Source organism: Dendrobates tinctorius, unplaced genomic scaffold (assembly GCF_039654945.1).
Source record: "Dendrobates tinctorius isolate UK_male_01 unplaced genomic scaffold, ASM3965494v1 ptg000117l, whole genome shotgun sequence".
Lineage (NCBI taxonomy): Eukaryota > Metazoa > Chordata > Amphibia > Anura > Dendrobatidae > Dendrobates > Dendrobates tinctorius.
In genome coordinates, this window is record NW_027361785.1 from 9,107,134 (window position 1) to 9,133,286 (window position 26,153).

Sequence of the window (26,153 nt, forward strand, 5' to 3'; positions counted from 1 at the left end):
GAGCCCAGTGTCAGGCAGCTGCCACCAAAGCAAATAGGGTTATGGGATGCATTAGCAGAGGTCTGGGGACACGAGATGAAAACATAATTCTCTCTCTATACAAATCACTCGTCAGACCACACTTGGAGTATTGTGTGCAATTTTGGATGCCGGTGCTCAAGAAAGACATTACTGAACTTGAAAGGGTTCAAAGGCGGGCTGCTAAAATGATAAATGGGGTTGGTTCACTACAATACCCAGAAAGGTTATCAAAATTAGGTCTATTTACTCTAGAAAAGAGAAGAGTTAGGGGAGACTTAATATATATGTACAAGTATATCAGAGGGCAATACAGAGATCTCTCCAATGAACTGTTTGTACCAAGGACTGTGCAAGAACAAGGGGGCATTCTCTTCGTTTGGAGGAAAGACAATTTCTGCACCAGCATAGAAGAGGGTTCTTCACGGTAAGAGCAGTGAGGCTCTGGAATTCTCTTCCTGAGGAAGTGGTGATGGCCAACTCACTGAATGAATTTAAGAAAGGAATGGATGCTTTTCTTGTGAGTAACAGTATAGAAGGTTACGAATAACAGAATATTATAGGTAGATGGTTGACCCAGCTTAGAGGAAGGATTTTTTTTCCCTATGGAGAAAATTGGCTTCTACTCTGTGGGTTTTTTGCCTTCCCCAGGATCAACAATGCAGAACAGCTGCACTATAAATAGGCTGAACTAGATGGACATAAGGTCTTCCTTCAGCCTTCAAAACTATGTTACTGTATATCCAATCCTATCCTGTGTGATACTGGGCTCCCCCTGCAGTCTGTGTCAGAGGGTGGTCTGTGTTGGCACGGTAATAAATTGTGTTATTTCCAGCTTTAGAGAAGGACGATAACACCATTGAAATGATAATAGGCCTCAGTTACCACAACTGTCTACAAAGAAAACTGTTGCTGATAGCAACCAATCACAGCTCATTTTTCATCTTTTAAACAGCTCTGGGACAGCGTGGCGAGTTTTGAGTGGTGACTTTTGTGTTTCGACTTTTATGTGGTGAGGTTGGTGTATGTGTGGTGAAATGTGTGCTGAGGGTGGTATTTGTGTTGAAGCACATGGTAGTGTGTGGCGCATTTTGTGTGTGTGTTCATATCCCCGTGTGTGGTGAGTATCCCATGTCAGGGCCCCACCTTAGCAACTGTACAGTATATACTCTTTGGCGCCATCGCTCTCATTCTTTAAGTCCCCCTTGTTCACATCTGGCAGCTGTCAATTTGCCTCCAACACTTTTCCTTTCACTTTTTCCCCAGTATGTAGATAGGGGCAAAATTCTTTGGTGAATTGGAACGTGTGGGGTTAAAATTTCGCCTCACAACATAGCCTATGACGCTCTCGGGGTCCAGACGTGTGACTGTACTAAATTTTGTGGCTGTAGGTACGACGTTGCAGATGCCAATACATAAACTTTTTCCCCATTATGTAGATAGGGGCAAAATTGTTTGGTGAATTGAAACGCGCGGGGTTAACATGTCACCTCACAACATAGCCTATGATGCTCTTGGGGTCCAGACGTGTAACTGTGCCAAATTTTGTGCCTGTAGCTGCGATGGTGCAGATGCCAATCCCGGACACATACTGTACATATATATATATATATATATATATATATATATATATATATATATATATATATATATATATATATATATATATATATATATATATCACACACACACACACACACACACACACACACACACACACACACACACACACAATTATGCAGTGTCAATGGGAACAGCCTGTAAAACTGCTGAGAATAAAAAAGATAAAAGAAAAAAACAACAAAAAACATGATGGAAGTACTTTTTGGAGGTCCTCGCTGTTTAGGAACTGTTTGTAGGGCATTTCTTTCGAGCTCTTAAGTGCTTTTTTGCTTTGGCTTGTATAGGTATGTGCCAAGGAAGGGACCTCCGAAAGGTCAGATGTTGGCATTATCAATAAACGTGTTACATTTCTCCACATCTACAATGATCACTTTTTTTTTTTTTTTCTCTTCTAGGCAAAGTAGCAATACTAAAGGAAGATCTGCAAAAATATAACAGAGAAACCTGGTTTCAAGTCCAGCATGTGGATGCAAATTCCGAAGTACAGGTTAGCATACAACATTGTGTCACACATTTTTTTTTGTTATGTGCTGGCAAGTTGGTGGAAGGTGAAATATACCTATAGTGGATGGCATTGTGTACAGTGGCATCTGATGCCGATAGTTATTCACCATGGGCACCAGATGCCACTATGTACCAGGCCATTGCTTTTTTGTTTACATGATGCCTTGATGTACGGAATGGTGTAGTATTTAAATAGGTTTTCTACGTGAAAGTGTCTTCATCTTTTATAGATTAGCACTAGCAAAAAAATAATGGAATCCATATTACTTCCCGTACCCTGCTCTAATGCGGTCACTTTGGCTGCTTCCAATGATTCTTCACAGCCTACAGCGGTGATGTCAAAAATACAACGCCCGTGACTGCTGCAGCCAATCACTGGGCTCAATGGCTCCACTAACGCAGTGATTGGTGGTAGCGGTTGAGTGCTCTGTAATCGTGATGTCACCAGTGCAGCAGGTAAACAATCACTGGAAGCAGCGGTGAAGAGCCAGCCTTGAAGTACAAGAATGGACGGAATACCAGTATAACTGTGTTTTTACCTAGTGAAAATGTTATGGTCAGAGGAAACTTGAAAGTGGAAAACCCCATTAATACATCAAAAGGAAGGTACAGGAAGAAAGTAAAAAATGAAGTTAAACCAGGCCGAAGGGGTATTAAAGTAGCTCTTTTGGCCATTGTCGGGTAAATGGGAGCCTATAGGAGAGCTTCCTAGCGTATATGGCAACAATGCGGTTCCTGTTAACAAAATATAGGCTTGTTGTGTTAGCATATGTCTTCCTTGGTATCTAATCATACAGAGATAAGAAAATTTATTGACTTGATTCCCTCATATATACCTATTAAAGTTAACCTGTCACAAGGTCAATTGTGGTCTGTTTTCCTCTTATTTTATACCTGTTGCACCTGAGTATTTCCTTTTTTTTTTTTAAGGATTATTTAAGGTCTTTACCAAGGCGACGTGGCTCAGTGTTCTCTAGGGGCGTAGCTTTAGTGTTTTCTGCATTATTACCTTGTGAGCCAAACCTAAGCACTAAATAAAATGCCCATATCTCTACGGCATATGTAAAAAATGGAGTACTCAGGGGAGCAGCGGGAATGAAATAAAAACAAAATCTGGCCACTTTTGACCTCGAGATTGGTCTCCTTTTTAATTCAATCTCGATTCAATACAACCCTTTACACAATAGATATGACCCACCTGTGAAATGCGATTGCTTTGTAGGCGGTTGTTAATGTGCTGTGCTTCACATCACCCTTAGGCACCTCCATAATATGACTTTGGTTGGAAAAGCATCAAATTTGCCCTGCACAGTGCACTCAAGTAACCATATCATGGATTGTGTGATGGCAAAATGTAATTTCAGACTTTTAGAAAGCCATGATGTTCTTTGTAATGTTCTATGTGTATAAATAGTAGGACATCCAGGCAGAGACATTAATCTACAACAGACCATAATTGTGTGGTGATTGGGTTAGTGTACAAGCGCGGGATGAGAAAGCTTTGATATTACAGATGGTCTTGACCATACACCGAGCTGGAGGCTTTTATTTCTATATTTATACTTAAACATAGTGGATGACAGTGCTGGGTGGTGCTCCTTATTCAGCTGTTACTCATTTCGGCGGCTGTCTGGCCATCGTGGGTAATGTATTATAATAACTGTGTGGGTAATTAGTCATCACTAGCTGCACTTTTTTGGGGAGGAAAAAGCTTGTCCCGATCAGCTGTCTAAATGGCAAAGTGATTTTTTCTTTATATAAAGGATTCTAAAATGCTTTGCTGATTACTTTTAGAATTTTGTAAATGGGCTGGGACTTCAATTTTCTGATAGTGCTCTAAATACCCTGATCTTTGAGTCCTTTGTCAGAAAAATGACATATGAATTGGTTTCTTATTATTTTATTCTTTCTTCTTCTGTTATGGGTATCTCAGTGGTTAGCACTGTCCTGGGTTCAAATCCATGGAATAACAACTTTTGCAAGGAGTTTGAATGTTCTCCCTGTGTTTGAGTGGGTTTCCTCCGGGTTCTCCGGTTTCCTCCCACACTCCAAGTGTGACAGTGATGACAGTATCTTAAAGCGCTCTGGAATATGATGGCGCTATATAATTAAGCATAATAATTATTATAAAGTCAAAATGAGAAAATAAAATGCTCAATCTGTGACCACTTTGTGCGAAAACATTAAAACACATGTTGCCCTTGGTTCTGCAATGGTCATTTGACTGAGCCACCATGTGTCATCTACATCCAGAATGTAACCTGCCAAAGATGTGTGGCATAATTTCTCTAATGAGAAAAGTGGTGCTATCCAGAGCCTTGTAAAAGGCAAATAATAAGATACTGATGTTTAGACTAATACACTGCACATTTGTCCTGACCAAACATGTTTATTAAAGGGGTCATCCAGCTCCACTCATTACAACATCTTGAGGTTAGCAAGGCCGGTGATGTCACAGCTAAAGTAGACCTGACATCACCAACCACGCACACTAACCAATCTGGAAGGAAATGGAGCTAGATTACCCCTTCGAAGGGATTGTCCACAGCTTGGTCAACCCCTTCTTAAATTAAAAAACAAAAAAAAATGCCTTGTACTTGACCCCTGCACTGGCTCCGTTCTAGCAATCTTCGTTTTGGGTCAAAATTAAAAACAAAAAAAGCAAAACACCTTATACTGGACCCCCGCACTGGCTCCGTTCTAGCAATCTTCGTTTGGGTCTGCGGGTGCTCACGAGACATTGGATTTGTGAGTGGTGGACCCCAGCAGTGTCCACTGGCATAACAAGTAGTAAATAGTGGACATCCCCTTTTAGATCCAGAGTAATCTTACAGGAATCAGACTGTGTTTAGAAGAATATTGAATTACAGCGATTACTTTATTTTATTACTATTATTGTATAGGCTTATATACACATTAAGGTGCAAAAAAAAATGTATATATTTTTTGTCTAGTGCCCATTAGTATCTAAACAGATAAGAAAAAGTGCTAAATCCAGTGTTGAGTATTAGTGTGTGTCGATCATTCATATGGTTCCCATCTTTGCACAGAAAATTGGTCTAGAATCATAGAAAGATGACCCCTCAATAACCCTTTATTTATGAAGGGTTTTTTTCACAGCGAGGCATTGGTTGTTGTGTTTGTGGGAACTCCGTTCCTTCCTGTGTTCCCTTCTCTTTAATGTTGCAGCCAATACTGATAAGAGCTGAGTAATGGAGGCCGCGTGGTGTCTGCTCTCTGCTTCAGACGTTCAGTTACTGAATTGCCGTTAGAACATGGCCGTTTGCCAACTTTCACTCCATAATTGAGTCTTTTTTTCCAACCCTATATTTGTTGCCAGAGTGAACTTACATTAAGAAAAAAATGCTTTCCAGTAGATGCGTTCTCTTTTGTGAAACATGAATTTGGAATGTAATGGGGCATTTCCTTTGCTTTAGCACAGTCAGAATAAGAAACCTTTTCAACTGTAGTCATGACCAGCCCCTATCACTGGAAATTAAGGCTCACACTGTGGTTTCTGCACTGCATTCAGAGGTTCCACCTGAATACCAGTTTTAGGGGGATTTGGGCAGAATGCTGGTACACGCTGCAGAAAAGCAGTGTGAACAAGGCCTATCACCATCTGACACTTTTGGTGTTGCCTCAACATCATTGTTCAGAGGCGGACTGCTTCTCGTCTTCCTGCTTGCCAAGAGAGTAGGGAGAAATACATCACACCTGACTGACTGTGGCAGCAGTAACTTGAATTATGCACGCTTCCATGCTGCAGACAGAGGTAACTTTACCTCTGCAACACTGGGGGAGTGCTGGATCTGGCTTCAAATCAGTGTTACAAGCTCTATAGCAAAGAGCTTGTAAACACTGACCACCTTGTCTAGGAGACCAGCCACCACCGGTAGACAACAATGGTAGCCTGTAACCTAGCAACAGTCTGTAAATTGTAGAATTAAAAATCTTTCTGTTCTTGAGTGGAAAGGATTTTTAATAAGTAAATAGCAAAGTTGCTGGCTTTTACAAGCACTTTACAATTTTACCCATTTATGATGTTGAGGAAACCACTTTAATGTTGTATTTGATGCCTATGAACAGTTGAAAATATACTAAGCAGCAGGCATGAAAGCCAGCCTAATCCATATTCAGTAGTACTGGGGCAATAGTTGACGGATTTTACCTTGACCCTTTACCTCCTTTCTATGCCCGCTTGCCAGTCCTGGCTTCTGCTCTCCATAGTCGTGGTTTTGTAGAATCTGTGCCTGCTGCTTGAATCAGCAAACAAAAAAATCGTAGAAGTTCTGTTACGTAGAAATAGTCTGGGGTGGCCAATGTCATTCACATATAAGATAATCCTTTAAATCGTCCCACCATGGGGAAATTCAGAATATATATACATATAAATACATATATTATATCTATAATATATGGTAAAATGTGCAATACTTGGGGGGAATATATATCAGCCATAAACCGGAGAGCACTGGGGTAACACATTCAATTTATTAAGAGCTGTACTTTGGCAGTACTTGCATCAAGAAATGAAATTACACCCTTAATTTCCACTATAATTTACTCCAGTGCCTGACATAGCCAATGTTAAATCTGTCGATTTGCAACAGTCTGTTTCCCCCAGCATCCCACTACCGTACCCCCTACTAAACCCTGCAACTTTCTATTGACGCTTTTTAAAAGGTGCAAAATGAACTGTAAAAAATGGTGCAAAGGTATGGCATTTATTAAATTCCCTCCTTTGCATTCTAATAATGTCATTTGAGGTGTGTGTGTATATATAAGCGATTTTGCGCAAATATCTGCTTTCAGTGTTTACTAGATGTGTACAGTGACGTTGACCCTCACGTCCTCCTGTGCCCATCTAGGTAAATGCAGACAGAGTGCCTTCATCATGTTAGTGCCTTTTTGTCGTCCTTGATCAGTAATGGATTCTCTAATCAAGTAGAGAGAAATGAATTGATGTTGACTTGTGCGGTTCGGCTCCAGGCAGTACTTGACACAGTGAAGAATGCTGTTTACACAGGAACTGAATTAAGCTTTAAGCACATTACCATGTACTAGGTGCACTCCAGCCTATAAGGGAATCTAATCAGGTGCCATGCTGCTATAACTGGATTGTCTCTCTCGTGAAAGACTTCCAGCAAATGTTCATAAATTTCCTTAGCTGGCGGCAAGATCATGATTAGTATGGTAAGCTGCCAATTAGAGAATTATTTGGGGCTCTTTAGTAATATTTCCCAGTCATAATTGTGAACCAGTGTCAAATGATAAATAATAATTTCTACATCAACCCAATCTTGTAGGTTATTCAGGAGAGATGATTGGTTCGCTACAGTTGGTTTCGAGCAAATTTGCTAGATTTAGCCTGCAGGTTCAATATGGCCTGAATTAGATCAGTCCAAAAGAGCCCCCCCAAAAAGATGTTTGTGTTCCTCCGAGGTGTCTCCAGACCCTAAAGCATAATGAACAAAAAGGAATGGAAGTGTTAGAAAATGATAAATATTATATACTCTCCTGTCCTCATTCCACCTCTCACCTACCCTTACACTGCTGCTCCATGTTCCTCTGCTCCGGTCTTCAGATCTTCCGGCACTGAGGCCTGAGATTGACCTTGCGCAGTCATGTGAGGGCCTATGCACGACATCAGCATCCTTGATGCGCTCTGTCATCCCCCATGCCCACGTGAGGCATGGTCTTTAATACCACCCCTGATGAAGCCTCCTTCCTGAGTGACGATACGCGTGGGGCTGGGGTCGCTCTTCCTTTTCCGCTCACTAGTATAGGTCTTCAACTTCCTCTTTTATATTCTTTTTTGTTCTCCTTATAATTCCGTCAGCAGCATTTATTCCTTACATATGAACTTTGGATGCTGTCAGTTATTCCCCCATTGATGTTTTGTTGTTTTGCTTATTGCATGTGATTACCTTGTTGCATGTTTATTTTATTACTTGAATACAGTTGCACTTTATATATGTCCATGCAAAATAGTTGGGAACTTTGGACAACATATGCTATATAAGGCACATATTGCTTATCTTTCATTAACTATGTATCCTTAATTTCCTCTGTATAGTGAATTAATTGATTTTGTGAACTACTTTTTGACATTTAGTGCATTAATGATTGGACTTACAACATTATAATGTACCGTATACTTGTTTAAGCTAATTATGCTTTTTAATGGTTTTTACAATGTCTTGTTTGGCTTTTTTGTTTAAGGGAATCTGTCACCCCATTTTTGGCCTATGAGCTGTGGCCACAGCCATCAGGGGCTTATCTACAGCATTCTGTAATGCTGTAGATAAGCCCCGCCCCCCGATGTAACCTGAAAGATAAGAAAACCAAGTTAGATTATACTCACCAGGGGGTCCGGTCCGGCGCCTCCCATCTTCTAGCGATGACGTCCTACCTCTTACTTCTGCCGCGGCTCCTGCTCAGGCGTACTTTATCTGCCCTGTTGAGGGCAGAGTATAGTACTGCAGTGCGTATAATCTAACTCGTTGTTCTGATCTTTCAGGTTACATCGGGGGCTTATCTACAGCATTACAGAATGCTGTAGATAAGCCCCTGATGGCTGTGGCCGCAGCTCATAGGCCAAAAATGAGGTGACAGATTCCCTTTAATAAACTATTTACTTTTATTTGGTGATCTCTGGCATTACATTCTGCTTTTCCTCTTATTTTTCTTATGCCTCCTCTTTGTATGTGACAGGTGGATCCCGTATTATTGTGAGATGGTGCCCTCTTTTGTTTTGTAGTCAAAAAGTAGAATAAAACTTAATTAAAAATGGTATCTTTGAAAATCATCTTGTCCCGCAGAAAACAAGCCGCAATACATGTCCGTCAGCGGAAAAATAAAAAAGTTATAACTCTCAGAATAAAGTGATGCAAAAATAATTATTTTTTCTATAAAATAGCTTTTATTGTGTAAAAGTGAAAAACATTAGAAAAACATAAATGTGGTTTTGCTCTATTTGTACTGACCCAAAGAATAAAGCTGCTTTATCAATTTTACCACATGTGGAACAGCATAAAAAGCATAAAAATTACTGAAATGCTGTTTTTTGTTCATTCTGCCTCCCAAAAATCAGAATAGAAAGCAATAAAAAAAATGACATGTGCCCAAGAATGGTACCAATAAAATGTCAACTTGTCCCTCAAAAAAGTAAGCCATCACAAGATGCTATCAGCCGAAATATGGAAAAATTATAGCTATCAAAATATGGTGAAGTAAAAGCTAGTTTTTGCAATAAAAAGCGTTCTTTAGTGTGACTGCAGCCAAACATAAAAAAATTATAAATCTGTTATTGTAGTCGTACCAACCCGAAGAATAGTCACCTAATGACTTATTTCGCATGAGCAGCAGCGTAAAAAAGAAATAAAACCAATTCTTCACCTGCTGTTGATTATTTTCATTCTACCTCCCAAAGATTGTAGTAAGACTCAGCTTAAATTTATCCTGCGCTTTACGTAGAGTGCTTACGCCAGGATTTCCGTGTAAATCTCTGAAAAACGTGATTCAGACTGAATCTCCAGCGGAAGATTTCATATAATGAGACAGACTGAGGTCCTGTAGACGCCGTGTGGCTGCCTATGACCTGGCAGTGTCAGTCTTTTTAGGCGTGCATAAATGGGCAGTTGGCTACAGCTTTGTTCACCTCAGAAAAGGACATCGCTGAACTGAGGTCTGATGGAGTCCAGAGTAACTTTGCTGTTGCATTATAGTGAATGGATCCCTCGGGGGTCTCATCTGAATCGCATCACTCGGAGATTTAGGCTAGGTTCATGTTGCGTTAGGGGCATCCATTTAACGGATCCGTTAAACGGATGCTCTAACACTGATGTCATTTTTGACATGTTTTGTGAACTAGAGCTAACGTTGGCGCTAATGCAGGGTAGCATTTTGTTACCATGCGTTAGCCATACAGGTCTATGCACAGCGAACGCTTCTGGCTGCTGTGCGTTAGACCTGACGCACCTGAAAATGTGGTAGACCACGTTCTCAGGTGCATCCCAAATTAATGCATCATCGCTAACGCATGCCGAATTTGGCATGTGTTGGGATTCGTTACAAAAATGGCGGCCAATGGGTGCGTTAACGCATCCGTTACATAGCGCTAGTGCCGCTATGTAATGGAAGTGTTAAACACAGGGCCATAACGCAATGTGAACCCAGCTTTAGATGTAAACTCCGATGTAAGTGCTCAGCGTAGAGCACCAGATAAATGTAATCCCAAATGTTATGTAAAATGTTCCCTATAAAAACTTCAAATCAATCCTCAAGACAAACAATTCCCCGCTCAGCTCAGTCATCAGTTAACTGAAATATAGGGATCTTCCACGTTACTGGTAGTACAAAGGCTCTGGGAAAGTGCTATAGCTCTTCGCGCCCCCCCCCCCCCCAAAAAAAAAAAAAAAAAAATCAATTCAGCAAATTATGCACTCCCACATCCAAATGCCCCTCCCATCTGAGCACCACAGTGTGCTTAACCACATTCAGTGTCCACCTGTTTTGCATTTCTGTAGCGAATGCAGCCTGCCTAATTTACAGGTGCGTGTCTTCAGAAGCATGAGCTGGGCACTACCACGTATGGGTGGCTGCAACGTCCCGGGGTCTACAGCATACAGGCACCACAATGGCAGTTTGCAGTTTTCACTCAGCAGCATCCACTTTTTCTTGTTTCTGGAAAACACTCGTGGAGTCAAAATCGTCACTACACCTGTAGATAAATTCCTAAAGAAGTATCATTTCCAACATGGGGTCACTTGAGGAGTTATTCTGCTCTATTCTAGCAAAATCTGCGCTCCAAGAGCAAAGTGGCTCTCCGTTTCTCCTGTGTCGTGCCGTATGCCTAAACAGTACTGTACAGCCACATATGAGGTATTTCCACATTCAGCAGAAATTGTGAGACACATTTTGGTGCCATTTTTCCCATTTTCCAGTGTGAAAATGTAAAATCTGAGGTTAAACCAAAATATTGGTGGTGAAAATGTTTTGTTTTTTTTTTCTTCACTGCCCAATGGCATAAAATTCTGTGACCCACCTGTGGTGTCGATATGATCACTGCACCCGTAGGTGAATTCATTGACAAGTGTAGTTTGTAAAATGGGGTCAGTTATGGGGAATGCTATTCTTGCACTTCAGGGGCTCAATGAGACATGGCACCATCAAACCAGTACAGCAAAATAAGAACTCCAATATGACGCTAATTGCCTTCTGAGCTTTGCACTGTGTCTCAAAAGTAGTTTTTTGCTACATATGGGGTATTGGTGTACTCAGGAGAAATTGCACAACAAATTTTGTGCTCCATTTTTCCGTTAACCTTGTGCAAATAAAAAAATGTTGCTTAAAGAACATTTTTGTGGGAAAAGATTTGATTTTTTCTTTTTTTTTATTTTCATAAACTTCTGTAAAGCACTTGGGTGTTCAGAGTGCTCACCATACATCTAGATAAGTTCCTTGAGGGGTCTGGTTTACAAAGGAGTTGCTTGTGAGGGGTTTCCACTGTTGGGGCAAATCAGGGGCTCACCAAACGTGGCATGACGCCTGCAGAGCATTCCATCAAAATCTGCGTTCCAAAACGTCACTCCATCCTTTTTGAGCCCTGCTGTGCGCCCAAGCAAGTCTCTCCCCACAAATGGGGTATCTGTGTAATTGTATAACAAATTTTGGGGTGCATTTTTTCCTGTTACCATTTTGAAAATAAAAAATTGTAGCTAAAAAACTTTTGTGGAAAAAAATTAATTGAGCTCAGGACCCGTTGAAGCGCAAGTGCGTGAAACGGCCGTCGTCCACTCTCTGTACGTTCCTCCCGTGCCAATGCCTTTTAATCAATAAAGAATTTTCACGACAGAACGGTGAGTGCCATCACTTTTTTTTCTCTTTTGTACATAATCACAATTCTAGGATGTATTAACAGAAGCATACAGTCTAGATCACGTGAAGTCATTATTTCCCTCTACTCCTCTTTGGTCAGACCTCATCTGGAATACTGTGTCCAGTTTTGGGCGCCACATTTTAAAAAAGACATCAACAAACTGGAGCAAGTTCAGCGAAGAGTGACCAGAATGGTGACCAGTCTGCAAACCATGTCCTATGAGGAACGGTTGCAGGATTTGGGAATGTTTAGCTTGCAAAAAAGACAGAGGAGACGTAATAGCTGTTTAGCTTGCAAAAGAAAAGATTGAGAGGAGACTTAACAGCTGTCTACAAATATCTGAAAAGCTGTCACATTGTAGAAGGATCAACTTTATTCTCATTTGCACAAGGAAAGACTAGAAGCAATAGGAGGAGACACAGATTAGATATTAGAAAACTTTTTGACAGGGTCATCAATGAGTGGAACAGGCTGCCACTAGAGGTGGTGAGTTCTCGTTCAATAGAAGTCTTCAAACAGAGGCTGGACAGACATCTGTCTTGGATGATTCAGTGAATCCTGCTTTGAGCAGGGGGTTGGATCGGATGTCCCTTTCAACTCTACCATTCTATGAAATTTCTTGATTGTGGTTTTGAGCACCTTGAGGGGTGCAAGTTTTAGAATATCACTTTTGGGTGTTTTCTGTCATATAGGTCCCTCAAAGTCACTTCAAATGTGATGTGGTCCCTAAAAAAACAAAATGCTTTTGTAAATGTTGTTGGAAAATTGAAAAATCGTTGGTCAAGTTTTAACTCTTATAACTACCTGACAAAAAAGTTTCAAATATTGTGCTGATGTAAAGTAGATAGTGGGAAATGTTATTTATTGTGACACAACTCTGATTTAAGGACATAAAAATTAAGTGTTTGAAAATTGCAACATTTTCCAAATTTTTGTCAAATTTCCGATATTTCCACAAATAAATGCATGTCATAGCGAACACAATTTACCACTTTTGTGAAGTACAATATGTCCCGAGAAAACATTCTCAGAATCGGAGGGATCCATTGAAGCATTCCAGAGTTGTAAACACAAAGTAACACTTTTCAGAATTGTAAAATTTGGCCTGGTCAGGAAAGTGAAAACAGGCTTTGGTGTTAAAGGGGTTTTCCCATGAACAAAAGTTAAGTTTAATCAATAGATATTGGAATAATAAGTTCTACAATTGGCTGATTAATTTATACAGATCCCTTTTAACTATTGAGATAATAATGTCTTCACTAAGCATCATAGCGCCACCCAGTGGTAGTGAGCAACTGGAATTCTATTGCAGAAGGTGAGGGTTTGGCGCACTCTATAGAACCAATTGAACTTTGATCTCTGTACGGGTAACTTCTAAAATTCTGTGCTGCTAGAATTAATATGTATTTGGCAGACATTGCAATGACACTGTTTGGGCAAGGATGAAAAGTGCATATTTCCACAGCACAATATGTATTTTAGTTTGCCATATAATATAGGAAAATGTAGATTTTTTTTTTTTATTTCCAGCAATAATAGTGCTTGGTTTTCTTTTTCGTGTGAATCTTTCAAGTTACACCCTTCATTTGTGAAATCACATCCTTGGTAGTCGCTGCCTTCACAGACCATGTATTGTCTGCATGACTAGAGGGCTAAATATAGTAGTAAAGAAATTATTCCCCTCACTAGATTTTTCTATTTCTCAGTGCAAGTGCAGTTCTCCTTGATCCAACCCCTTCTCAATCACTGTATTCCCCCATGTAAAATAATAGCCTATACCCGCCTCCACTGCTGGCTCCGTTCCACAAATGTTGGCACATGGTCTCCTGTTTATTGCGTGACATTTATATGCCACGTGAGACCTGCAGCCTATCAAACAGTCATTTTAACTTTTACTTCCTTAGAAAAAAGGGACACCCAGAAACAACGAGAGCTGATGCTCCTGTCAGTCTTTTTCCAGATTTCAGTTTTTCTAAAAAATTCATCAATTTTTGATGTTTTTACACCAGTCCTTGCAAGCTTTGCCAAAGCTTTACCAAAATGGGTGTAGGTGGGGTGAGAATGGGGAACGGCAAAGGTAATCTAGCTTCATAGAATGTTAGCGTTGGAAGGGACCTCAAGGGTAATCGTGTCCAACCCCCTGCTCAACGCAGGATTCGCTAAATCATCTTAGACAGATGTCTGTCCAGCCTCTGTTTGAAGACTTCCATTGAAGGAGAACTCGCCACCTCTCGTGGCAGCCTGTTCCACTCATTGATCACCCTCACTGTCAAAATGTTTGTTCTAATATCTAATCTGTATCTTCTCCCTTTAAGTTTCATTCCATTGCGTCTCATTTTTCCATGTGCAAATGAGAATAAGGATGATTCCTCTACATTGTGACATCTCTTTAGATATTTGTAGACCGCTATTAAGTCTCTTCTTGACCTTTTTTGCAAGCTAAACATTCCCAGATCCTTTAACCGTTCCTCGTAGGACATGCTTTGCAGTCCGCTCACCATCCTGGTAGCTCTTCTCTGAACTTGCTCCAGTTTTTCAAAGACTTTTTTCAAAATGTGGGGCAGTATTCCAAATGAGGCCTAACCAAGGAGGAGTAGTGGTGTATAATTACTTCACCTGATCTAGACTCTGATTCTCTTTATACATCCTAGAAATATGTTTGCCTTTTTTTGCTGCTGCATCACACTGTTGACTCGTGTGCAGTCTGTGATCTACTAGTATACCTAATTCTTTTTCACAGGTGCTGTTGCTTAGCTCTATTCCTCCCATTCTATAGATGTAATTTTCGTTTTTCTTGCCCAGATGTATAATTTTGCATTTCTTCCTGTTAAATACCATTCTATTTGTCGCTACCCCATTGTTCCAGCTTACCTACATACTTCTGAATCCTTTCTCAGTCTTCTCTAGTGTTCGCAATCCCTCCTAGCTTTGCATCATCTGCAAATATGATTAGTTTACCTTCGGTTCCCTTATCTAGATCATACACACACATATACTTCAGTGGCATAAATTTTGTCAGAACGTACTCCAGTACCTGACTGACGTAGCATTTCTAGTCTAAATGCACGCTGGTTGTAAGATGTGCTTCTTATTGAATCGCTCCCATTAAGTATTTTTGTAAACTAACTGTGTGTGTGTTGATATACATTACTCGCCTACCGCTGCCTTATCAGTGATCCTGTGCTGTTCTTCTCCTCTTCTCAGTGACATCACCACTTGTTAGACTCCCCAAGTCACACTGTTCTGCCTGACCTGAAAGTGGCATTCATATTGTAAGCCTATGGAGCGTCAGAATGTGGCACCATAGACTTATATTGTGAAAGAGACTGCCGGATCACACACAGCACAGAGTGAGCCGGCTAGTCTGTAGAGTGGTGACATCATGGAGAAGAGGAGCAGCACGGTGCTGGATCCCAGAGAAAGTGGCGGTAAGGGCGCACTCACTTGCGAGAGACTCACACGATTCTCGTGTGAGTTTCGCACATGAAAACCTGGGTCTGCTGCCTGCACTTGGACCGGAGCGTGCGGCTACATGCATTTCTATGCAGCTGCACGCTCTGGTCTGAGTGCCGGCGGCAGTGCCAGGTTTTCATGCAAGAAACTTGCACGAGAATCGTGCAAGTCTCTCGCAAGTGACTATGAGCCCTTAGTGAGTATATCAATACACACACTACACGCATTTGTATACAGATTTATTTTAAAAAAAAATCTTCCTAGGAGTGCTTCTGTAATGGATTAGGTGTGTTTTCCTCCGGTGGTGCCTTTTATTACGCCCAGTTTGCAACTTGCCAACTTTAAAAAAAAATTGGGCACCAAATTTACACTATCATAATATATTACAGGATTTGAATCTGTCCTATTCTGTAGGACTTTTTTTATAAAAAAAAAAAAAAAAAATTATTTGAGCATCAAGCAAGGCAAAGGAGTGTCCAAACACATTGGCATCGTGCATTACGTCTTTATCAGCGTGGTACTGTTGGCAGAAAGTGATCTCCTGATGTTTACCTCTGAGGTTTTGAGGTATTCAAGGCATGAGGAAATGAGTAATGCAATCTCACATGACTCTACTGAGGACACCTGCTTATTCTCTTCTTTTTCTGTACCCATCCATGTCTTGTCTTATCGGTGTGATATTTATTATCTGATTACATAGTAGTTTGGTAGAACCAATATCAAAGGCGCAACTAGAAGTGGCTGTACAATAATATACACGCTTAATGAACTAATATTTACGCTCTTATTCATGCAGGATTTATTTCCTGACCTTGTTTAAAACTGAACATGCCTTTGGTACTGCGTCTTACTATTTCATCAACTTCATGAACTTAAGGTTGACCTTGTCATCCTCTTATGTTAAGTTCTTGTAAAAATTTCTTCAACTGTTTCCTAGTTATCCCTGAGTATAAACCTATTGAACTATGACCCATACTGAACACTTCTGTTGGGGTTGTCCCCAAGCTTTGTTGGAGATCTCATTGGTAAACCTGGGCTTAGTTATGTATAGACATGCCAATGGTAGATCATCAGTGACATAGATTGTGCTCCCAACCTCTTGGCTGATTTTTCACATATCTAATTTTTTACCCTTTTGCTTGTATTTCAGGGAAAGGTTCACTTGGAGCTCAGGCTGAGTGAAGTTATTACAGACACTGGTGTTATCTGTCACAAGCTTGCAGTCCGGTAAGAAAAATCATCTAGATTGTAATAGTGTAAGAAGTGCAGAAACATATCTTCAGCAAATGCATCATCTTAATTGACAATAGAATGGCTGTCACAATTATTGGGTGTTCCTACAGTATAAGGGGGCACTTGAGGGTTCAAATTTGGAAAAAAATGCTTCCTATAAACTTATACAGTATATTTTGTGTTATTTCATTTATATGCTTGGATATACATTTTTTAAAATCTATGGTCCTCTTTAATTCTTTTGATTTTATGATCGTGCAGCAATTCTGTTTTTGGAGGGAAATGTAACCTATCACTAAACACCCTATCAATCTTAGAATGGACAGAGGATATTGATGCACAATGCTGTGGTCTAACAATCCTCCACACCTGACACTTTCTATTCCCTAGTAGGTTTCTATGGCTTAACCACATGCCATCTTGAGGAATATATATGTTTGTCACCTGTCTTCACTTCTTCTATCACTCTCCCAAGCAAAACTATCCTTTGATGTTAAAGGAGAAATTCCAAAACTGTTACATAAAAGGCCCTATATTGTACATGGAAGAAAAGGTTACATCCACTTCAGGGTCTACATCTTTATTTGCTTAGAGTTTTGTAATTTAGATCTGTAGAATTGTCTTATTGTGTTTTGAATCTTTGAAACTTTATAACTAAAATTCAGATTCATGGAGTTGATGTTTGTTGCCTTATTGTGCCTTATTTAGATAAGAATCTAAAAATGTTCTTGGGCGAACCCTATTTGAGCTACCAGCTGCTTTTACCATCCTGAAATACAAGCAGATCCCTAGTGCCTCTCTGTCAAGCTTCACAGCCAGTGCTCATGGCCCTTCCTGCTCCTCTTATCTAATAAGTTGAGGAGGAAGTATGCATATGCACGGCACCAAATCCAGCCATACTTGTTCTTCTGTTCATGCTCTTCTAACTGGTTGACCTTCTGCTCAGATTTGCTGCTCCCAGATATAGAATCTACAAGGTAGAAAACAATTAAGTGGTATGCAAACACTACTAGCCCAATCAAATCCAAGTCCAAACCCCAAAATGAATTTAGATGATGGAACGCTCCCTTGAAGACCTCAAACCAGACCCCTTAAACTAATGCAGACCGCAGTCCAGACCCCTAAAATGAATTCGCATTTCAGATCAAACCACCAAAATAATGCAGACCCCATGCCGCACCCCAAATTAATTAAAACCTCAGACCAGATTTCCTAAACTAATACATATCTAAGACCAGAATCCAAATTCATTTGTCTTCAGACCACTGAAGCCTTAACTCCTAGGTCCTCTTCAACTGCTGCTCCACCATAGTACTGGAAGTGAAGATCCGTAAGACATTTTGCAAGTATTCATTCCACTGAATGATGTGCATGATATACATCAATTTCAATAGATAAAATTGATAACTGTCTGTCTATACCTAGTAATAAAAAAAAACTCCACCCCTTGTGTTGCTACTAATATTTTCCATTTATTAGGTCATTACAGCCTAATAACTTATTCATAGTTATTCTGTTCGTGTTCCACTATCTTTGAAAATTGGCGTCACAAGGAGGAGGCATCTGTGACGTCTGTGTATACTGTAAATACTGATCCCAGTAAGTGACTCCCAGCACGCACAATCACAAAGATCACTCAAGAGAATCACGTCTCTGTGCATCCTCTGACGTTAATGGAAATTACAGATTTTATTCATCTCCAATTTAGCAAAATGAAAGTGAATGAGAAAAATGAACTTTGTGTGATGGAGGTTTATTGATCTATATTAGGGCTGCGCTGTAATGTAAGCTGTAAATATAATAAATTATGAGCCTTTAGAAGTAGCCTACATTAGTGCAGCCTATGTAATTGTATTACTTGGTTGTACGCTCTTTGCACATTATTATATTATTGCATGACAGCATGCGATCCTGCCATATGTGTTGAAATGCTTTCCTTTTGTGAAGGCCAGATCCTTGAGTCTAGACCTTACTAGTACTGTATCTGCTAAAACAGAGAAAGCTGGACTCAACACCTCTACATGGTGGAATATTATTCTGGCACCTTGGCTATCTTGTTATTATTTAAAGCACCGCTCCTACGTTTTTAATTTTTTATTTTATCTTTGGAGTGGTGTCACTAATCTATGTTCCCTGCCCCTAGTAATATACTTACCAGTCACTGTCTTCTGATATCGGTGCTGCTAAAGATCCACTTCTGTAGCTTGTGACCTTCTAGATTGCTCCAGTATTTGCTAGGTGGGCTACAGGTTACTTCTCAATGTAAGTCTGAGAGCCAGAACAAGATGGCTGCTCATAATCAGGGCTTTCGACTTTTATGTATCGTCAACAGTATATGCCATACATGTCTGATAAATGCTGATCCAACTTTGGGCCTTCCTGCTATGTTGAGAATAGGGCTCCACATATCATTTTCTGGAATGTGGAAGCTGAGCATGGCTTGGCTATCCCCATTGATAGAAATAGGAGTTCTTAATATTTCTAAATAAGTGCATGTGGCAATTTTTTGAACTCTCATACAAAGTGATGGATAATGTCATGCATACAAAGCTACCTCTCCACTGACTGCGGCGTGCAACTGACCCCAGTCTCAAGGATTACGTGATGCGCAGCAATGGGAACCTCATCTATCGAACAACCCTGCGTCTGCTTGTCAGTGTAGTTCTATTAAAGAGGACATGGGGAACTCTATTTCCAACTTTGGTCCCTGTCTTTATTTTTTAGTCTATTATGAAGCTTTGAAAGGAACATCTGGTTGTTTTTGTGGTGTACCCTTTTTTATTACTAGTTCTACTCACCCTCACTTTCTAGCTAGCTACTGTACATTGCGGATTCTTCTACTGAGCTGTGTTAACTCTTACCTCATGGGTGTGCTCTGTATTGGCAGGAAACAGGAGGATTGTATGCTCTGTCACACTGTCAAGGAGCGCTCTGACTCAGCCATGTAACCAGCAACTTGGGGTATAATAATTTTTAGAAATGCGCAACCCTTGTTTCTTAAAAGCTGCACCTCAGATCAGGCAGGGTCCCTACCAGCGGACCCTTCGTTGGTATTACTTGGGGCACTATAGCTCTTATGTGGCATTTTGCCCACTTGGCACTCAATTTTTGTCATTCGCCACATGAAAGAAACACTAATATTAAAATATATTACAGTTCATACCGGACTGTAAAGTCTCAATACTACCTAGCAATAGTTTACATTGATAATGGTATGTAGCAGGTGTACCTTAACATAAAATAGCACACAGCATAGCATATAATGACACAGTAATAACATTTGCAAAGCAATAAGGTAACCACTTGGTATCTCCATAGCAACAGTGTCAGTCCATAGCAACCAGCAATTGATATTCAGTCTTGGACATTTTGTAACATAACAATGGGATTTATTTGGTGTAAGTTCTTAATTTTTGTTAGAAGCTGACAACCCTTTTTTTTTTTTTTTTAACCCTTTTACACGATGAATGTTGCCTACTTTTGAAATTCTGTTTTTTTTTAAATTTTCTGATAGCATTCATTTTTTATTTGACATTCATAAATCGGTTGACGGCATTGCTAAGGTAACGGTTTGGTGACACCGTGAGTACGGCTGTAATAAACGTAATTATTTGTACATTCAGTACATCAGGTTTCAGTTCCAGTTCCCCGCTTTTTGTTCTTGTTTCCATTTCTATTCATGTCTGTATGTATGAAGCACAGCTTGCATAGACTGGTGAGTCATCCAGAGACTGGCAGGCTGATGTGAGTTACCTGCTGCTGCTGCTTCCTCCTCCACCGATTCAAAATTACTTCTTCAAGCAGTTTAACGCTCAAAATCTTGCTTGTCTCCTGATCTCTCCTGATGGTCCTTATGACCGCTCCAGTCTAACAGCTCTGTCAATGTCTGTGAATGAGAGGTGACGTAGAGTGAGCAGACATGAATCACAGTTCACTACCTATTACTGTCCACAGTATTGTAAGACTGTACAAAGCGGCGTATTTCTTAAGACGTGCATCACTTATCTACTATGTTTGTCTGATTTTCATTTCAGCTTTGTGACTGGGCAAAAAATCACTGCAAACACAAATTTTATAAGTGTAGTATGGATAAGTCTCTGAGCTTTCCTTGTTTTACCACTGAGATTTTTGCCCATTTTTCAAGGCAAAACTGCTTCAGTTCCTTCAAGTTAGATGGTTTTTGGTGATAAGCAATCTTAAGTTTGACCACAGATTCTCAATTAGGATAAGGTCTGGGCTTTGAGTAGGCCACTCCAAACCATTTACACGCTTAGGCCGGGATCACACACAGCGAGATACGGCCGAGTCTCGCAGGTTAAAACCAAGCTCTGGCACCGGCACTCCGGAGCGGAGCGTGCAGCCGCACAGCAATACATGGACCTGCACGCTGCGCTCCGTAGTGCCGGTGCCAGAGCTTGGTTTTAACCTGCGAGACTCTGCCGTAACTCGCTGTAGTGTGACTCCGGCCTTACGCTTAACCTCTTTACTATCCAAGGCTGTTTGCTTCATGACCAGGCCTAATTTTACAATTCTTACTAGTGTCACTGTATGAGGTAATAATTCTGGAACGCTTCAATTTATCCCACTGATTTCTGATAATGACATATTTTACTTCATGATAGTGGTAAAATTTCTTTGATATAACTTGTGTTTGTGAAAAACAAATGCAATTTTCAAACTTTGAATTCTTATGCCCCTTAGGCTATGTGCACACGTATGCCGAAAATTTCTGCATAAAAAAACGATCTCCTTCCCAGAAAACGTGCATTTTTTCCGCGCGTCCCCAGACACATAGAAAATAGCTAGAAATGTGGAATTTTCCACGAAATTAATGAGCATGCTGCATTTTTTACCGCGAAGCGTTTTTTTCGTGGAAAAAACGTATCAATATGCACAATAAGTGCAAAATGCATTAAAATGAATGGGAAGCTTCTTTTTAAAGCTTTTTTTGAGCGGATTTTTAGGTAAATCCGTGGGAAAAACGCTGTGTGTGAACACAGCCTTAATCAGTCACACAAAATTGTTAATAAATAACATTTGCCGCATGGCTACTTTACATCAGCAACATTTGTTAAACTTTTTTTTTTTTTTTTTTTTATGTTAGGATGTTATAAGGGTTAAAAGTTGACCAGCGATTTCTCATTTTTTCAACAAAATTTACAAAACCATCTTTTTGGGGACCACATCACATTTGAAGTCACTTTGACAAAATACCCAAAAGTGACACCATTCTAAAAACTGCACCCCTCAAGGTGCGCAAAACCACATTGAAGATGTTTTTGAACCCCTTTCTGACATTATAATCCATCCATGTAACCTGGGCCTATTTGACCACGCATGGGTTATTACGTCTGAGTGATTGCCCGTGCACACGTGTGGTGTGCGGGCGATCACCTCCAGGTGTAAGCCGATTCTTGCAGCTGACACCCAGCACTAACTGCCAGAAGGGCAGCGCTCCCAGCACTTTAACCCCCGTAATGCTGCGATCCAACACGGTCGCAGCATTCCTGGTGCCGGCAAAGTCTGACAGCCCCTCTGCCTTTCGTCCCAGGGTCCCGATAATTGCCATGGTGACCAGATGGTAAACTTCTTTTGAAGCGCCTGTGGGTTTAAGGTGCTTACCTTACCATGCATCTAAATACATTCCTTGAGGGGTCTATTTTCCAAACGGCGTCACTTGTTGGAGGGGTTTCCAATGTTTTGGCACATCAGGGGCTCTCCAAATGGACATGACGTCCGCTAATTACTCCAGGAGATTTTCCATTCAAAAAGTCAAATGACGCTCCTTCCCTTCCAAGCTCTGCCATGTGCCCAAGCAGTAGTATTCCCCCACATATGGGGTATCAGCGTACTCAGGAGAATTTGCACAACAAATTGTATGATGAAATTTCTCCTGTTACCCTTATGAAAATGCAATATTTTGTGCTGAAAACATATTTGTGGGGAATTTTTTTTACATTTTTTTTTTACTTTTACGGCTCAACTTTATAAACTTCTGTGAAGCACCTGAGGGTTCAGTGTGCTCACCACAAACCTAGGTCAGTTCCCTGAGGGGTCTAATTTCCAAAATGGTGTCACTTGTGGGGAATTTTCACTGTTTAGGTAGATCAAAGGCTCTCCAAAATGTGACATGGCATCCACCAATTGTTCCAGCAAATTTTGCTTTCCAACGGTCAAATGGCGCTCCTTCCCTTCTGAGCTCTTCCGTGCATTCAAACAGTGGTTTTCTCCCTCTAATGAGGTATCTGCATGCTCAGGCGAAATTACACAACAAATTATGGAATCCATTTTTTCTCTGTGATTTAAGAGTATGAAATTTCAAAGTTTGAAAATTGGGAAATGTTCCAAATTTTCACCAAATTTCCCTTTTTTTCACAAATAAATGCAAGTCATACCGAAGAAATTTTACCTCTATCATGAAGTACAATATGTCCAGACAAAACAATCTCAGAATAAAAAGTATTCGTTGAAGTCTTCCAGAGTTATAACCTCATAAATTGACAGTGGTCAGAATTGTAATAATTGGCCCTTGTAATTAACGTGCAAACTACCCTCGGAGGTAAAGGGGTTAACCCTTCAGGTGCTTAACTTTTTTTTCACTAAAATTTTATTTTCACAAGGGTAACTGGAAAAATTGGCCTCCAGAATTTGTAGTGCAATTTCTCCATATGTGGGGGAAAACCACTGTTTCGGTGCATGGCAGAGTTTGGAAAGGAAGGAGTGCCATTTGTCTTTTTGAATGCAAAATTTCCTGGAATCATTAGTGGACTCCATGTCTGCACAGCTGTTGTTGTTATTATTATTCTTTATTACTTTTTGTATACTGTGTTTACACAATTTTTGGATATTCATCATTATATGGTGCACTGTATACACAATTCCTTTTGGGGGCTTTATTAAGGTTCCATTAATATTTATTTTAATTTTCTTTTTTTTATATTCCTTTTGAGCCTGTGCCTCATGGGTATATATTTTACCCTATGTTGTAGGATATTATAATCCAATATTACGCATTTATTTGGGATGCCTTTTTATTTTTTTTTTTTATTTAAGTGTACACCCATTTATGTATCAATAAAGGTGTTTTTATTTATCTTCACCTGTTGCTGTATATATTATTTCCACTTGGCACTCTGTCATCTTCCACCATACTCATTGGTATTGGGTTCTTTCACCGGATGGTCTGCCATCCACATTTCTAGAGGGGTTGTGAATTTTCATTTTATTACTTTTAATTAGTACATTACCCTCATTGTTCTAAGAGCCTCTGATTTGCCTGAACAGTGGAAACCCCCGACAAGTGACCCCATTTGGAAACTATACCCCCCAAGGAATTTATTTAGATGCGTGTTGAACCCCCGATTGCCTCACAGAAAAATATAACATTGAATCGTGAAATAAAATCTTTTTTTTTTCCACAAAAATTATCTTTTAGTCCCCAATTTTTTTTATTTTCACAAGGGTAACCGGAGAACATGGACCCCAAAATTTGTTGTGCAATTTCTGTTGCGTACGCTGATACGTCATATGTGGGAGAAAACCACTGTTTGGGTGCACGTTATGGCTCAGAAGGGAAAGATTGACGTTTTGGAATGCAGACTTTGATGGAATGCTCTGCTGGCGTCATGTCGCCTTGCAGAGCCCCAGATGAGCCTAATCAGTGGAAATGGCCCACAACTGACTCCATTTTGGAAGTGATCTACTGTTTCCTGTTATATGAATTTTATAAAGTAGTGCCACACATACGTTGTGTAGAGTGCATTGTTGATATGTGACTTGTGTAAGTCAGAAATTAATTTAGTAGTTCTTAGATGTGTGGTACAGTCTGAAGCATTCTTTTATACCCAGGCCAGTTTTGCCGGGGCAGGTGTCGCATTGATAAGTGATGTCCTTTCTTATCCCCCTTCTGTAACACACTCTAAACCTCTTTTGCAACCTTCCTTTTTTTGTGCTTTGAGGGACCTCCCCGGGGAAATGTTGACCTGGTACGATACGATACAAGCATCTTCAGTTACGGAAGAACTGGGGCCTGCTCCTTCCTGATGTCCAAAGATTAGGGCCTTGCTCACTGCCTCCTGGAACTGAAGGTGCGATATACCGGTCTGGCCTGCACATCGCAGTAGTACAAAAGTGTTGTGCATTGCCATCTATATAATGTGCACGGCCAGCTTCTTGTACCACACCTTGGCTTTTCTAATGACACTGTACGGCTGGAGGACTTGATCGGAGAGATCAACTCCCCCATATTAATGTTGTAGCACAGTACACAGTGTGGTTTGTGGACCTGTGTAGAAGTGGAGGTGCTGCCATTACCATGTATGGTGGTCAACGAAAGGACATCCCTCTTGTCCTTGTACTTGACCACCAGCATGTTGTCGCTACATTGGGTTCTGCTATCACCCTTTCTGAGCAGCTGCCCAGTTGGCATCTTAGGGAGGCTTCTCTGATTTTTGCGGACAGTACCGCAGGCTGCTGCAGCTTGCACAGAGAGGGATTTGAAGAGTGGGATGATGGTATAAAAGTTATCTATGTAGAGGTGCTATCCTTGATCCAGCAGTGGGTGCATCAAATCCCACACAATTTTCCCACTCATTCCCAGGAAAGGGGGATATTCAGGGGTTCAATCCAGGAGTCCTTGCCTTCATAAACCCTAAACTTGTGGGATTATCCTGAGGTACTCTCACACAGTTTGTACAGCTTAATTCCGTACCTAGCCCTTTTACTGGGCAGGTATTGCCGGAATTTGAGCCTCCCCTTAAAATGAATTAGGGACTCATCCACGTAGATGTCCCTTTGGGGCAAGTACACCTGAGCAAATTTGTTGTAGAAGTTCTCCATGACCAGCCAAGACTGTCAAGGTTCGGGTCATCTCGGGGAAGACATTGTGCATTATCACTGTGTAATGCAGACTTTTTGGGATAGCCTTAAAACGTTTGTATCATGGCTATGTGGAACCCGTATTATATAAAACATCAAAGCTGGCTTCTTCACTACCCCATGTGAAGGACCATGCCCCAAAACATTTCTACTGCTTCTACAGGAGTCCAGTTAGAAAATGATGAAGGGTGGTTTTGTGCCAAAATTGCTGGGCATACAAATTTGCATGAGCTACCACAAGGTTTACAAAATCTTTAGAGAAAAATACTTTGAAAAAGTCCCTCTCTGTGAGGCCAGTGGTGTCAAATTTGATTCCTGATTGTGCCACAAAATCAGGAATCGGTGGCTCATAATTTTCTTGGGTTGAAGTCCATGCAGGGTCAGTAACGGTGGTTGTTGGTGGGGTTTCTGCCCTGGGGTGTCTGTGTGGCATTTCAGCATCACTTGAGGATGAGGAACAAAAAATAAGGGAAGGTGAGACCCTCTCTGTTAGTGAAGGCAAGGAAAGCGTATGTCTCCTCCGCTGAATTCGGGTTTTGGACAAGTGGGACTTTGTGTGTGG

General features: G+C 40.6%; 1 protein-coding gene across 1 annotated transcript in view; it reads left to right on the forward strand.

Moving 5' to 3' along the window:
- RASA3 (RAS p21 protein activator 3) overlaps positions 1 to 26,153 on the forward strand; it is a 285,794-nt gene that overhangs the window by 128,376 nt on the left and 131,265 nt on the right. The window contains exons 4-5 of the mRNA XM_073590520.1: positions 2,037 to 2,128; positions 16,632 to 16,708. Coding sequence (XP_073446621.1) covers positions 2,037 to 2,128; positions 16,632 to 16,708 — 169 coding nt within the window. The remainder of the gene's footprint in view (positions 1 to 2,036; positions 2,129 to 16,631; positions 16,709 to 26,153) is intronic.